The following is a 16,679-nucleotide window of genomic DNA, read 5'->3' on the forward strand; positions in this document are numbered from 1 at the left end:
CTTTTAAACTGCTTAATACTTCAAACTTTTTTTAGTAATTAGTGGCATAATATTTTACATTCTCAATCCATGTGTCCCAATGTTTATAGGATCCCTACTGAGGATGTACCCAATAAGTTTCTCCAAATGTTTCTATTCTATATGAAGCTTTAAAAGCTTTTTTATCATTTGAATAATGTTTCAAAAACTCTGTGAATAGCGTGTAATTTTTTGGTAAAAAATTGCAAAGGATTTTGGAGCATTCATCATGTATCTAGATCAGAGGTTCGCAAAAATAAATCCTCTCACCAACACACTTACTCTCACCAACACATTCAATTCATTATTTTATTCAGTGCACCTACAAACACACAAATACAAAAACTGAAAAAATAAAGAAAAAGTCATACACCAGTGCTCATGCGTATTCCTAGTTGTCTCGTTGAGTGGACAACGACTACTAAAATGTAAGAGCAGAAGAATACGTGTGATTTTATTTTCCACAATTGTGGTATGGGCTGCGCATTACTGATCTAGATTAACATCTGAATTCGGCTTCTAAAATTTAAACAGAATTATAAAAGAGCCTTACAATAGTGGAATGATTAGTTCTATTTAAGACTGCGGCAATTAAAAAAACTTTTTGTTCAAGTTTTATCACTGCGACTTAAAATACCGTGACATTTCCTATGTTTCTTCCTTTCCCATCCATTGTATCGTTTATCGATATCCACGTATATTCTTTATTAACAATTTCTTAATACATTTTTTTACAAGTTGTGTAAATATATCAACGGGTTTTGAACGCGAGATTTTCGATAGATCTTAATATTCTGAACGTCTGTTGAATACTTGTTTAATTTTACATTAGAGGTAAACTATTAATGCCCAAACTATCTCAATCTCAAGCTGACTAAAATTCCTTCTTTTAAATGTATCCAACAATTTTTTAAGAAATTGCCCATAACAATATGCAATTTTGGAGTTTTCTTTTAATTTTTTACGTATTTTTACTATTTGTTAAATTTTAATATTTGTGTGTATATTTTTAATTTAATTGAAATATATGTAAACTAAGCTCCCTTAAATCAACGAAAACTCTGTGAATATAAGCGATTATGGGTACTCTATTTTTTATATAAGTAACTTAGGCCAATTATCATTGGACCTTAACAAAATAGTAAAATATAGAAATGAAAAATTACAATACAAACAATAAAATTATATAAGGAAAATAAAATAATGAAAAATAAAAGAAAATATCCAACAAAAATGTGCAATTATGAGTTAAATATGCAAAAATATGCTATAAAACGCAAAATATGCTAAAATATGCAGTAAAGGGCAAAATATGCAAAAATATGCGCTAACAAATCGATGCCAAAATTCTTAAAATTGTCTGAAACGGATAAATACTAACTCATATGTTTATACGACGCACAGCAAAAAATATGATATTGCATATTTTTGGTTGCCCTGCATATAAGTTAAGGGAAATGGTTTGTAAAAAAAAGTAAATTAGTATTTTTACAATTTTTAATTTATTCCGAGCAGAGTTGGGGTGGTGCACTAAATGTTGAGTGCAATCAACATTTTACTAGCAATAAATATTATTTTAAAAAATATATTTGTAACTAATTTTCATCAGCTTTAGTGGTAGTGAAGCTTATATTTTTATCACTAATATATTTTAGTGATAGTGATATTTTTTTAACTATAAATCAATTGAGTAGTAGTGTAGAAATAAGCACTAAACTCAAATTTAACAATAAATACACTTGGCCTCATAAGTTTGCGTACAAACTACTTTATATATTTTAACAGGCTATTTTAGTCGTAAGTAACAGCGGTAATCATTTGAAATTGGTTTTTATGTATAGATAAACATTTGAAAACTACGATAGGTATTTTCTTTTTGCATTTGCAAAGTTTGGTAATAATTGACAGTTTAAAAACAATGGTATGCTAACTTTTCGTGTATGCAAAAGTATGCGTACATAAAAATTATAGATACTGCAGTTTTTGTTTCAAACTCATCATGAAAGTGATTTTTGAAAATTTTTTGTTTCAAATTGGAATAATTTCAAGAAATGGCAAACAGAAAATTAATTAATGTAGCTGAACGTAAAATTATTATACATTTACGGAAACAAGGGAAAACTTTGCGCGAAATTGATCAAGTAGTTGAACGTACTCACTCCTCCATCCAGAGAGTGATAAACAATTTTAAAAAGACTGGAATTTTTGTCTCAAAGCTTCGTTCTGGTCGTCCACCAAAATTAACTGAACGCGAAAAAAGGATTATAATGCAATCTGTGAAGGAAAACCCCAGATTTACTGTATCGAAAATGGCTGAAAACTTAAATTCACAATTTAATAAACATGTGTCCAAAGACACCGTGCTCAGAATTTTGAAAAAGGCAAACTATAGAAGCCATGTAGCACGGAAAAAACTGCCAGTTTTGATAGTTAATAGACAAAAACGAATTGCATTCACTAAATGGCACATAAAGATGCCTCCAGAGTTCTGGAAAAATGTTCTGTTCACGGATGAATGCAAGTACTGCATCTTTGGCATAAAATACCGTCAGTTTGTTTGGAGAAAGCCTTGTACAGTGCTTAGTCCCAAAAATTTAAAACCAACAGTTAAGCATGGTGGTGGTGCAGTGATGGTACGAGTGTACATGACAAGTGAAGGTGTGGGAAATTTAGAATTTATTCCATCGACAATGGATCATAAGGTCTATTTAGACATTCTAATGAAAAATTTTACCGAAAGTGTTAGCAAATTGGGCATTGAAGATGATTATATATTCCTGCAAGACAACGATCCAAAGCATACTACACACAACACAAGGCTTTGGTAGTTGTTTAATAAAACAAAAACATCTGAAAACTCCTCCGCAGTCACCAGACCTAAATCCCATAGAACATTTATGGGATTTGCTGGAGTGAAAAATACGAAACCATGTAATAACATTAAAGGAAATACTTCAAACAGTATTAACTGAGGAAAGGAGAAATATTAGTTCCAAATACACCGATGGTTTCATCAATGACATAACGCCTTCATGATGTTCTTGGTCGTCGGGGTTATCCAAATAATTATTAAAATACAGTTTAATTTATAAAAATCAGCAATATTTTTTTTTTTTTATTTAATGTACGCAAACTTTTGCCTACATGCGGAATTGAATTTTTTTATGAATTGAATTCTTCTAAGTTTTGTTGATTCTTAAATATTTAAGAGTTTTATATAAAAAATTTCAAACGAGTAGCGTTTATTTTTATATCCAAAATTAGAGTATACTTTTAATTTTCGTTCTAGTACGCAAACTTATGCGGCCAAGTGTATAAAAAGCTTCAATAATTTTCTTTGCACTAATATATTCAAAAGTAGTGATCATGAAGTTATTCCAGTTTAAACTAGAATATTAAATATATATATATAATGAAAAATAATTTTAACTTAAAAAACTAAATAAAAACAAGTAAGAGTGCTATATTCGGCTATGCCGAATCTTCTATACCCTTCACCATTGTTGTGGATGCATTATTTTTTATAATAATTAGTATAATATACTATATGTATAAGTATATAATATATTATATGTATGTATATTGCCCACTTTCACTTTCCCAAATATATCAACAACATTTTTAAAAATTGTAGAAGTTACAAACGAAACAAAATACCAAAAATCCAAATACTATGTATACGTTTTGTTGTATAAAAAACAACAACAACGCCAAACAAAACACCAAAAAAAAAACAAAATACGCAAAGCAATGAAACCAACACACATTCAAACATACGTTTTGTTGTATTAAAAACCACAACAACGCCAAACAAAACACCAAAAAAAATCAAAATACGCAAAGCAATGAAACCAACATACATCCAAACATACGTTTTATTGCTTTTTTTGTAAAAAAAAAAAACAAAAACAAAATACGCAAAGCAATGAAACCAACACACATCCATTGCATTTTTGTCAAAGCATGCAATAAATTGTCTTTTTTTGATGAAATTTTCAGAGGTTGTCTCGGATTTTTGCTCATATCTCCGTTATTTACGGACGGATTTTGCTGATTTTAAATAGCAAAATTCTCGAAAGCATGTCTGACAGAATTATTGAAGATTTGGATCCCGAAGGTATCTGGGGCCTTCAGAAAATTGATTGCAACAGACAGACAAACGGACATGGCTTAATCGACTCCGCTATCTATAAGGATCCAGAATATATATACTTTATAGGATCGGAAAATTATATTGTGGAAATTACAAACGGAATGAAAAAATTTATATATATCATTCTCACGAAGGTGAAGGGTATAATAATGACTTGAAGAAATTATAGGACATTACATGATTTAATTTGTTAAAAGATATATTAACAAGTAAGAGTGCTATATTCGGCTATGCCGAATCTTATATACCCTTCACCTTTGTTGTGGATGCATTATTATTTTTTATAATTAGTATATATGTATGTACATTGCCCACTTTCAGCGTACAGCATCCTAAATTTATCGAGAACATAAAAAACAACAACAACGCCAAACGAAACAGAACACCAAAAGAAAAAACAAAATACGCAAGGCAATGAAACCAACACACATCCAAACATACGTTTAATTGTATAAAATACAACAACAACGCCAAAAGAAACAAAACACAAAAGAAAAACAAAATACGCAAATCTTGCACATTCAAACATACGATTTGTTGATTTTTTATCAAAAAAACCAACACACAACCAAACAAAAGTTTAGTTGTATAAAAAACAACAACAACGCCAAAAGAAACAAAACACAAAAAAAAACAAAATACGCAAAGGTTGCACATCCAAACATACTTTTTGTTGTTTTTTTGTCAAAAAAACCAACACACAACCAAACAAACGTTTAGTTGTATAAAAACAACAACAACGCCAAAGCAACAACCATACGTTTTGTTGCTTTTTTGCCAAAGCATGCAATACATTGTGTTTTTTGATGAAATTTTCAGAGGTTGTCTCGGATTTTTGCTCATATCTCCGTTATTTATGGACGGATTTTGCTGATTTTAAATAGCAAAATTCTCGAAAGTATGTCTGACAGAATTGTTGAAGATTTGGATCCCGGAGATATCTGGGGCCTTCAGAAAATTGATTTCAACAGACAGACAGACAGACGGACAGACAGACAGACAGACAGACAGACAGACAGACAGACAGACGGACATGGCTTAATCGACTCCGCTATCTATAAGGATCCAGAATATATATACTTTATAGGGTCGGAAATGAAAAATGTAGAAATTACAAACGGAATGACAAACTTATATATACCCTTCTCACGAAGCTGAAGGGTATAAAAATGGAAAATACAGTCTCAACAAATATCCAATAATAAGGCAAATGTTTTTTAAATTTAACACGCCTTTGGCTTCTTCTGTTCCAGTAGAGCATTTATTTTCTTATAGTGGAATCGTGTATTCTAAATAAATTAAGTGATTCGACTTTCGAAAAACTTACAATGCACAGTGGATCCGCCCATAGGCCAAAAATAAATAAAACGATGACAAAATATTTAGACAAAATGCATAAAAATTGTCTCTTAGATATCCAATCTTTTAAATGGCAAACCGGTTTTTGCTGGAAATCTAACGGGACTTTTTAAAAATAAAATTAAAAGCATGAGCAAATATTCATTTGCAAAGCGCAGTGAACGCTGGATTTGCAAACGTGCACTTCAAAACGGTCTTGCAATTGCTGTAGTCTACAAAATTAAATTATTTTCAATGAATTTTGAAGTTAAAGGTATTTATTTTATCTTTAAAGGTATTTAAAGGTATTTATTTTATCTTTAGAAAATAATAAAACTAACTTGTGTTGTAATTCTTGTGAAATTAATGTTTTAGTTAACCTATATATTTGTTACTTTTTTGTATAACGTCATTCCCCCGTAGGGTTTTTATACCCTTCACCTTCGTGAGAAGGGTATATGTATATAAGTTTGTCATTCCGTTTGTAATTTCTACATTTTTCATTTCCGACCCTATAAAGTATATATATTCTGGATCCTTATAGAAAGCGGAGTCGATTAAGCAATGTCCGTCTGTCTGTCTGTCTGTCTGTCTGTCTGTCTGTCTGTCTGTCTGTCTGTCTGTCTGTCTGTCTGTCTGTCTGTCTGTCTGTCCGTCTGTCTGTCTGTTGAAATCAGTTTTCTGAAGACCCCAGATATCTTCGGGATCCAAATCTTCAATAATTCTGTCAGACATGCTTTCGAGAATTTTGCTATTTAAAATCAGCAAAATCGGTCCACAAATGGCTGAGATATGAGGAAAAAACCAAGACAACCTCGATTTTTGACCTATTTTTTTTACCTATATCTGGATTACTAAGACATTAATATAGACAATATGGATATCTAATGATAGATATTTCAAAGACATTTGCAACGACGTATATAAGACCATAGTAAGTTGGACCTACAATGGGTCAAAATCGGGAAAAAAAAATTTTGAACCCGAATTTTTTTTTTTTTTTTAAAAAAATTTAAAAAACGAAAAAAAATTTTTTAAAATTTAAAAAAAATTTTTTTTTTAAAATTGAAAAAAAAAAATTTTAAATTTAAAAAAAAAAATTTAAATAACAATCGAAAAATTTTTTTTTCCAAAAAATTCAAAAAACAACTGGAAAAAAAATAAATTTTGTTTACCTAAAAATATTTAAAATTTTGAAGTATAATTTGGTGAAGGGTATATAAGATTCGGCACAGCCGAATATAGCACTCTTACTTGTTTTTCATTGTATTTATCAGATTCTTAAGATAATAAAAGTGCTGAAGTTAGTTGCGGAAATTTGCGGATGGGCTTGTAATCTTTAATATACTAACTCGCCCCACAGAGGGATGGCTTCATACATTTTTTTGGCAAAAATTATAAGCTGTGGTCGTAGAGCGCTGATATTTGGCACAGAGAGGTAAATGGTATATAAACCACTGAATTGCGTGAAAATATAAGTAAATTTTTGCTTAACACCCTTGCAAGGACTTTACTAGCATGGACTTTTTTAAAAATAAAATAAATTTTTTCTTAAAACTATAAGTGTACATTTCATCTTTAAACATTTCTCTACAAAACTGCATCATTTGATTGTTGAAATTAAGTGTTTGAAAAATTGACTTTTTGACACCAAAATCCCTCTGTGCGCCGTCTTATTTTTGCATCGGTACATAAAAATCTGATCCATGGAGCTGAGGTAAGCAAGCATGTAGTAGTGTCAATAGGTGAATTGTCGGAGGAAGATGCTGAAGCGAAAAATAAGCATATAAAACAGTTTAGATTGCAACATACCCGAAAAATATCGCGCATATAACTTTGTATAACTTTTTAATTTAGTTTTTTTTTTCAGTGTATAATTCATATGAATTAAAATGGAATAAAAATTAACTAAAATTGTTTAAAACAAACGAATTTTCATACTGAAATATTTTATTTCAAAAATTCATAAAACAAATCTAAAAGCCAATTAACCCTTGAAAAATCAAAGGGCTACTGTGGCTAAAGTTGTTAATATTTTTTCTAAAAAATTTGCGGACTTTAAGTTTTTCGGGCATGCTATGAGGTGATAAATTTTGAAGACCCTACCTTTTTTAGTTTTGAAGATATTGATTATTGACCGCTTGTTCATATAAGGGAAACCACTGTGCAATGGGTCAAAATCGGAAAAAATATTTTTTAACCCGATTTTTTTTTTCATCAAAAATTTTTTTTGTCATAAATTCTTTTTCCAAAAAAATTAATTAAAGAAATTTAAAAAAAAAAATTTTGAAAAAACTTTTTTAAAAAAAATTTAAAAACAATTTGGAAAAAAATAATTTTTAAAAAACATTAAAAAAAAATGTTTGATTTTGTTTAAATAAAAATATTTAAAAAAAAATATATTTTTAAGTATAATTTGGTGAAGGGTATATAAGATTCGGCACAGCCGAATGTAGCTCTCTTACTTGTTTCTCTTTTTATTGTAATTTGTGTATATACCGCTTTTAAGTTTTTTTCCTAAAATATTGTTACGTTTTAACTTTTTCAAAACGTTTGTTTATTTCCTTTAAATAAACCGGATATGTACTTTTGATTGCAAATAAAAGCCGTTTAGTAGTTTGAAAATTGTATCAACTCTTTATTTATTTAAAATGTACAACAACAGAATTAAATAGCCACTCAATGTTTTTTTATACACGTTTATAAATTCGCAGAAATACAGACACACTTTATAATGTATGTACACGAATTCACTTGAAAATACAGCACACTTTAAGGCACTCAGTTGATGTTTATTCGAAAAGCGTCTCTGATAAACTAACTAACGACTGCAACCTCTGCCACTATTTATAACACTGCCATCTGCACTCTAGATTGCTCTTTAACTGTCTAAAGCTTTCTAATACATACGCCATCTGTGGTGTACTTTCTACAATGTTCTTTAACTGAATATTCGAATTCGAATATACGGTCGCAGCAAACAGCGTTGCCATACTTACAATCAATGGTCAACTGAAAGCTTTTGTTCAATGTTAATAATGCCCACAGATATGTTACAGTTGGCTATTACAGCACTGCTATTTGAAAGCATTATGCTACTTTTAAATCAGCCGTTGAAATCGTTATATTTGAATTCAAGTAAAATTTCGTAACACTGCCCCCCGCTTAAGCCTGTTCGTCCCGAATAGGCATAGATTCACTTCTCCCATAGGCAGCTAGTCGTTCTAGAAGTACGACCTTCATTTTAGATATCGGGCTCTTGTCTTTCTGTATTCTGTACACCACGTCGTTTAATTTCGTAATCACCTTGTATGGTCCATCCCAATGGGTTTGTAGATTCACTAAACATTAAAAAACTTAGTGAATAATTTTACACTACCACTAACTATTAGTGATAGTTAAAAATTAGTGCACTACCCCCGAGCATTAATTTTTTTTTTGAGTTCTAAAAAAATTTAATAATGTTTATTATTTAGTCAAATCGAAAATAATTTATGTTTTGAATTTATAAATTTCATTTAAAATAGAGCGGAAACTAGATTGTTCTTAACGGTCAAAAATCGTATATTAGAATTCTAGAGCTTTCGATGTTAATATTAACATTTAGTGTTGCCATACTTACAAACAATGCTAATAACCGCATGCTATGAACATTGTTGTAAGTCGAACCTTAAACTGATGGACACTTAAGCCTATGCGTCCCTAATTCACCTTTCCCGTAGGCAGCTAGTCGTTTCAGATGTTCAACTTTAATTCCCGATCCGATCGAATTCATGCATTTCTTTGGAGAATTCATTGGCCTGATGACCTTTTAACCTCGGGAAAGACCAAGTATTCCAACAGGAACCATTCCGTCGTTGCACTGTTCAACGAGGGTCTCCATCGTTACATGGCCACTTTTCACATCAGCTGGTTCCAACATCCATAAACCATTGTCTATACAATCCTCCACTTCCTCACGGGCCCATATTTAGCTTTCTTACTTGAGACTTGCTCTCATATCCGACGTCAAGGGGTATTTCAACATTTCGCCAATTCAAGACTTTGTGTCCCATATCCAAAGTAATGCTGTGACTAATCATGAAGTCTGCACCAATGATTACTTCGTCCACAATATCGGCAACTACAAAGACATGATTTACGCTAACGCCACCAATAGTTAGTTTCACATTAACTTTACCACGGACAGTGAGAGGCTCTCCAGTAGCGATGCGTAGACTAACATTGCAAATTAGTTCAATTGATTTATTTACTAAATCTGATCTGATGATCGACTGAGACGCTTCCGTGTCCATAGTAAGGAGTTCTGACCATTGATGTACCCACTAGCAGTAAGATTGTTATTTTCCTGCTGCATTACTGATATGTTGATGGTAGAGCCCGTCAGGTGTGGGTGTCAGATCCTGTCCATGTTATCAACATCATGGGATTGTTTTTCTAGACCATTCTCTAGGTCGGACAGCTTTTTGTCAAAGTTGCTGACTTGCGTTTCAAGATTATCAACCCTGCTGTTTATAACCTCAGAAATTTCCTAAAGTTTCTCATTTGTGGCCTTAGAAGTTTCTTGAACTTCAGCTAACAGCTTCTCGTTGTTTACTTTAGAAATTTCTTTAACTTCAGCATTAACTTATGCTAACAGCTTCTCATTGTTGGCTCTAGAATTTTCTTACAATTTCGCTTCCAGGTTCTCGTTGTTGGCTCTAGAAGATTCATGAACTTCTTTAAATTTTTCCATCATAGCCTCGAACATTGTGCTTAAATCCATACAACATCAACAGTTTAAATAGTCAATATGTGTTTCTAATACACACACACAAACTTAAACTACGCTTTATAATGTACAGGAATGCAGTTGATGTTATTTCTAACAGCGCCTATAACAAACTCACAGTCATTATTTATACACACTGCCATCTTCATCCGAGTAGCCTAGATTGGTTATAACGGTCAAAACTCGTATATTCGAATTCTAGAACTTTCGATGGTAATGTTGTCAGCTTAAACATTTAGTGTTGCCATTCTTACAAACAATGCTAATAACCGCATGATATCAACATTGTTGATAAGTAGAAGCTTCTACTGATGGACACGATGAATGTTGCAGGCAGTCGTTATAGACCGTTAAATTCAAATCGCTATTGAAATTTAGTTATTTTAATAAAATGTACAGTAAAATAACTCTTTTGGAGTTTCACCATTATATATCCTTGGGGTCAAAGTTTCCCACAAACTATATTATCGCTAAAATTCTTTAATATTTCTCATTATTTGATGCAAAGGAATAGATACTTTTATTTAAGTATATTTAAATGATCAACCTTTAACAGTACATTGGGATACTAAACACTTATTGACCGTGTTTCGCTCCGATGTCCAGTAAACCCACATACCGCACATAGCTGTCCCTTTCTTACTTGCTGTTCTTGAACCTCTGGCTGATGTTCATTTCATGTATGTAGTAGTGATTGCTTTGGTTGATCGTTCTGCTAATATTAAGTGAATATCGTTTGATAAAAAGTTGTCATGAGCCGGGCCTCTTCTAATCCCGTTACAAATATATCTAGGACGACTATGTATAATATATTTCCAAAAAAAAAGAACATAATAACTTTTCAAATGGTTCCTTAACCCTTTGACGACGAATATGTCCCATTTGCTTTTTTCGTCATTACAGCCACAATTTTCATTGGATTTTGATCTAAGCGGTGTTGTTCGATAAAAAACAAATGTGTTCTTTGGTGTTAATGTTAATACTAAGGTTATATTGTTTAAGTTTGGCTTAAGGGATTCTCAAAGTCAGAAATTCGTATATTTTTTTGGACAATTTTAGTATTCTTATATCTCGAGTTCTAATTGATACTGTTGGATAAACTTTTAGTATTAGATATACCAATGCCTTACGTAAATTTATTGACCAACGTATTTTGAATCGGTTCTATACTTTTCCCGGGGGGACTGAAAATATGATGGGACATATGTGTCAAAGGTAAAAATAAAGGAACTTTTTCTTTAAAATTTTTTTATTTTATAACAAACTATTCAGTAAAAAACATTTAAAAAAACACAAAATATTAATTTAAAATTATGAGATCATGTATATGGTCCATAAAATCAAAATCGAACTTATTTGTGATAAAATTCAAAACAATTTCGGTTCCAGTAAAGCACTTTTGTTTTTTACATGCGAAACAAATTGTGTTTGTTCGACTGTCAATTCAGTTTTTTTCCTGACTCCTCCATTATATCTTGTTTGATAATGTCCAGCTACAGCCATCCAAAAACAGACGATCATAAAATCTGATCTTCGATTGATCATAAGTTTATATAATAATATTGGATTATTGGAAATGTTATCGAAATATAACATTTTTCAGGTATTCTGTCATATCTTGAACCACGGATTCGCCAATGTCAACCTCTCTCTGCGTTTTTGCCTGTGTATATATATATCAGTTTTATATAAATAACCAATTTAAACTCGTAACTACACCCAAGCTTATGGGTTTGTCTTTCATATACTGCGGCTCGTATAAAGACTGATAAGTATTTGCTTGAGTCAAAGTATTTCCAAATGCTGAATTGAAATGATTTATTACTGGTCGTATTTTTAAGGCTCAATGGTATAATTGGTCGACGGCTTAGCTGTTCAGCATTGATAGCAAAATGTAAGCTTGAAAGAATACTTTCAAAACTACCTCGAATCATAACCTTGGACATAAACGGTACTGAATATATTCCATCGTAGACGAGTACAATCTTATTTCTGCCAATTTATGGGTATTTATTGCTTTCAATCTGCTTTACTTATGGAAAATATTATACCTTTCTGCTCACAAAACGTTTCATTTGGGAAATTATGTACTGTATTAGTGTGTCGAACTCTCAAACTGTATTATTAAACACTTCTAAAATATCTTTGGGTATAAAACCTGCCCGTATATGCAATCAAGGTCGGTATAAGCTTTCGAAACGTAATTTTGATTGTCTTTTTTCCTCTGGAGTTTAATTAAAAATTCTTTTGCCGCTTTAGGTTTGGGAACACCTTATGCCATTGTTCAATTTTATTGGTTTTGCAATGTAAATAAAGCAATACTCTACTTTTTGAAACGAAAAAAAGCTTTTAATTGTTCAATGCATTTGTTCCCAAATTTTTACCTTTGACGACGAATGGGACACATATGTCCCATGATTTTTCTCGTAGAAGGAGTAATAATTTTTAAATTTTGACAACACTTTAGTCTCGTAATGTCGCCTTTCCGAGTAAGAATCCGCAAAAAAAAATTTAAAAATTTCCAGCGGAAAATTCTTCGTCGTCAAAGGGTTAACCACAGTTTTACAAGACATGAATACATTAACTTACATAATTTGTTGAATTGTATCACTGAAATTTTAAAAATATAAATGCCTAAATTACAGAGATTTTGGTTACAAAAAATTTTTCGCCTGCGTCGTTCTTTTTTTCCATTACAAAACACTATTTTTTTCATTACAAAACTTGTGTCTGTTAAATTAATTAAGCTTCTTTTCGTAGCACCTGTAAAACACTGTAGACATTTTTTGTAGGCTTATTTTTTAAAGTATAAGTGTTGCTCTGTAATAGAATACAACTACTAACTATTTTTGCGGCGACCACTCATATTTTGGTATTCCATAATAAAAGAATTCCCAATTTAAAAATGAAATAAATCCCAATTTTAAATTTTTCTAATTTTATTGGGACATATTTCATTTACCTAATTGGGCGTTATTTCATTGGGTATTATTTCCAGTCGCCATTACTAAATATTGATAAATTATATACTTACGAAATATCTCCAAATGTATTGTTATATTTTTTTAACCGGGTTGAACTCATGTGATGTACAAGACCTTTTGCCATATGTGTGGCTTTATTGCGTAAAGATTTCACAAAATTTCTGAAAAGCAAAATAAAAATAAATTTTGTATTCTCATAAATAACATTTGAATATATTTACTTTTACAATCTTCTATATAAATAAAAATCATATTTATCAGTTGAGAACGGCCGGACCGATTTAGACAATTTTTTTTTTAAAATGTTGGTCATAGTCCAACTTAGGTTTTTGCGAAATGAAAAATTGACCACGCCCACTTTTTTCTATTTATCTAAAATCGGAAAACGGCTACACCGATTTGGCTAATCTTTAGTTTAAATGCTCGTAGTTATCCAATTTAAGTTTTTACTGAAGGAAAAATTGACAACGCCCACTTTTTTCGATTTATCTAAAATCGGAAAACGACTATTTGGCTAATTTGTTTTTAAATGTTCGCAGTAAAATTCGTAAGAAAAATTTACCACAGATATATCTAAAATCGCAGAACGCCTGTACCGATTTGGCTCTTTTCTTTTAAATGTTCGCAATAGTCCACAAAAGTTTTTTACGCCCAATAATACGCTCACTAATCAAATGCTGTAAATATGTGACCAAAGGTAGTGATTTGGCATATGAAAAATGGTTGATCGACCGCCATCTACAACATTGACCAGATTTGTTGATATGTGCCGGAATGATAAATTTGGCCGAACGCTGCTATAATCCTTGGAATATATTCTTGGAATCAATCGTTAAAGAAATTTCAACGACGAAAACAAGGCATTCCAGTTCCAGGTTTCCCCCATTTATTTTCTAACGACACATTAGGTCCATCTGAGAAACGATTTGTGTTTCTATTTGCGTTGGCCAAAAATCGATTTTTTATATAAAAACTGACAATATCTAAAATCGCTAATATCTTTGCCAATAAGCTTTTAATCAAGAAAAGGAGCTCGATCTGTGATCACTCATATTTCTGGCCAAAATATGTACATTGATTTACATGTATGCTGTTGTTGCTTGGACAGGACAATGTCTGTCGGGTCAGATAGTTAATAATAGATATTTAATTTTATGAATTTACAAATCGCAAGTGTAATCCGAAAGAAAAAATTCATTAATTGGATTTTTGCAACGCAATTAAGATATTATTGCTAAAAAATTTGCAATAATTAAATCCGCAAAATCTTTCCCAGATAATCAATTATGCTCCCTAATTCCTGTTATTAATAACCCCATTTTTTAGCAGAAAAATCTTTAAATCAACATAATTAAAAAAGAATTGGAACAGTTTGGTCATACACGATACGCTCAGTTTAGGAACTCTTTATTTTGGAAATAATTCGGTATCTCGTGAACGATTTAAGATATATTAATTATGTTTCACATAGTCAGTTGTGAAGTGTTGGGAAAACAATCAAAGCATGTCAGTTATTATGTTTAATGTCAATTATGTTCATTTGTTGTTAATCTGATTAAAATGAGTGACGAGCAAAAAGTGCGCACTAAAATTACTAAATATTTTCAACAAAACCCAAAGTTGGCCAAACAATCAAAGGTCTGCCGCCAAACTGATTCCAATGTTATTAAACAGTATCGGGAGAACTTGAACGTTGATAGAAAACGTGGTTCATGTAGAAGGAATGGTCCACATGATGTTTCTAAAGGCAATAAAACATTTGTTGCAAGGACTCTATAAATAACGAAATTTACATCAAGGAATGTTTACAAAAGAGGATGTTTCCATCCATAAGACTTCTGAATGTGTCCACATATTTTTGGCCTGATTTTCCATCCTGTCACTATGGTAAGCAAGGTCGTGAGTGGTACAAGGACAATTATGTGGTATTTTAACCAAGAGAGACAAATCCTCCAAACTGCCTGGAGCTAAGGCCAGTGGAGAGATATTGGGCGGATCATTCAATATCACAGCATAATAACCAAGAAACTACAATAAAACCTGGAGCCTACTCATACGCCAGTATTTTATGAACGGGTTATCAAAAGCCCAATGTCCCCCAAAATATGGGAGGGTTGGAAACCCTTATGCAATCAATTACTGAGAATATTATCTCTCTTAATCAAAATATGACTAATTTCATGTCATCCATGCAAAACTCAATACAAGAGCTTCTGAGAGCACAGAATCAAATAGATATGGTAAAATAGAGACGAGACGTAATTGTCAAAAACCTAACTCTTGCAACAAACATACGATTGTTTGACAAAGTAAAATGTTTCGTCTCTATGTATAATGCTCTATGACGAAATGATTCAAATTTGCATGGCGCGGTTTACCCTTTTTTTCGTAATTTTTTTAACCGTTTTTACTATACGCTTGACGATTTTCTTCATTTCTAAAATGGCAATACTGTTTATTATATATTTAGTCCTATTCAGATAAAGCAGTTGTATCACCGTTTTTTACACTAGAAAAATACGAACTTTAGCACTATGTTCTTCAATAATTTTTTTAAATCAAAAGATATGTTTAAAATACTTACTTAAAATATTGTTTAAATTCTTTAACACATAAATATATTTCTTCGATGAATCTGGGACAATGAGTATACCAAACGGATGCCATTCGCACCTTTATTACTACTGTGGAATTTTTATTTTGTGTTATTTTAAAACTTAAAGCGTTGGTATATTGAAATTCGTCATCATCCATCCCATACATTTCATTAGTAAGTGTATACAACGCATCATCTTTAAATATATTCGGGAGATCTGTTAGTGGATCCTTACCCACGGAAAATATACGCTGGTGATTAAAACCTTCGGGAGTTATGTCAATAATTTGTATGCCGCCTAATGCACCTGCTACACATAAATCCTTTCCTAGTGTTGCATGTATTTTTGCTTCACTCATTGTAAGAGTTCCAACTTTACGTCCAACATTTCCATTCTCAACTCTTGAGCTTCTTAATACTAGAATGTTTAGGCGATGGAAATCAAAATTGATTTCAGTCTTAACTTTTTCAACTCCCACGTCGTCTTTAGGTTCATTAGGTTTTACTTTACTGTCTTGTGTCTTAAGGTTGCTTTGATACAATTTATAATTGTCAATTATTCGTTTTCCAAAGCCAAGAAGTTCCACAATCGTCTCTTGATTAGCTACATAAAAAATATAGGTAGGTCAAGATATTATAAGTCTATATTTAAATTAGTATTAGAATAAAGCTTTCTGCTAACTACAAAAGCTGAAAAGTCGATTTTAAATGCATAATATCGACTATTATTTTAAACTTCGTACCATGAAACAAATTTTAAGAAGTATTTAAAATATTGTTGTATGTTTTTTAAATTTATTTTTATTATTTCCATTCATT

At 31.4% G+C, this 16,679-nt stretch overlaps 1 protein-coding gene across 2 annotated transcripts in view; it reads right to left on the minus strand.

Annotated features, from left to right (window-relative positions):
- Vps13D (vacuolar protein sorting 13D) overlaps positions 1-16,679 on the minus strand; it is an 862,750-nt gene that overhangs the window by 655,469 nt on the left and 190,602 nt on the right. For both annotated transcript variants that reach the window (XM_065502881.1, XM_065502880.1), the window contains exons 7-8: positions 15,849-16,464; positions 13,315-13,425 (exon numbers count right to left, since the gene is read on the minus strand). In XM_065502881.1, the coding sequence (XP_065358953.1) occupies positions 13,315-13,425; positions 15,849-16,464 (727 nt within the window). The remainder of the gene's footprint in view (positions 1-13,314; positions 13,426-15,848; positions 16,465-16,679) is intronic.

The sequence above is a fragment of the Calliphora vicina genome, chromosome 3 (assembly GCF_958450345.1).
Source record: "Calliphora vicina chromosome 3, idCalVici1.1, whole genome shotgun sequence".
NCBI lineage: Eukaryota > Metazoa > Arthropoda > Insecta > Diptera > Calliphoridae > Calliphora > Calliphora vicina.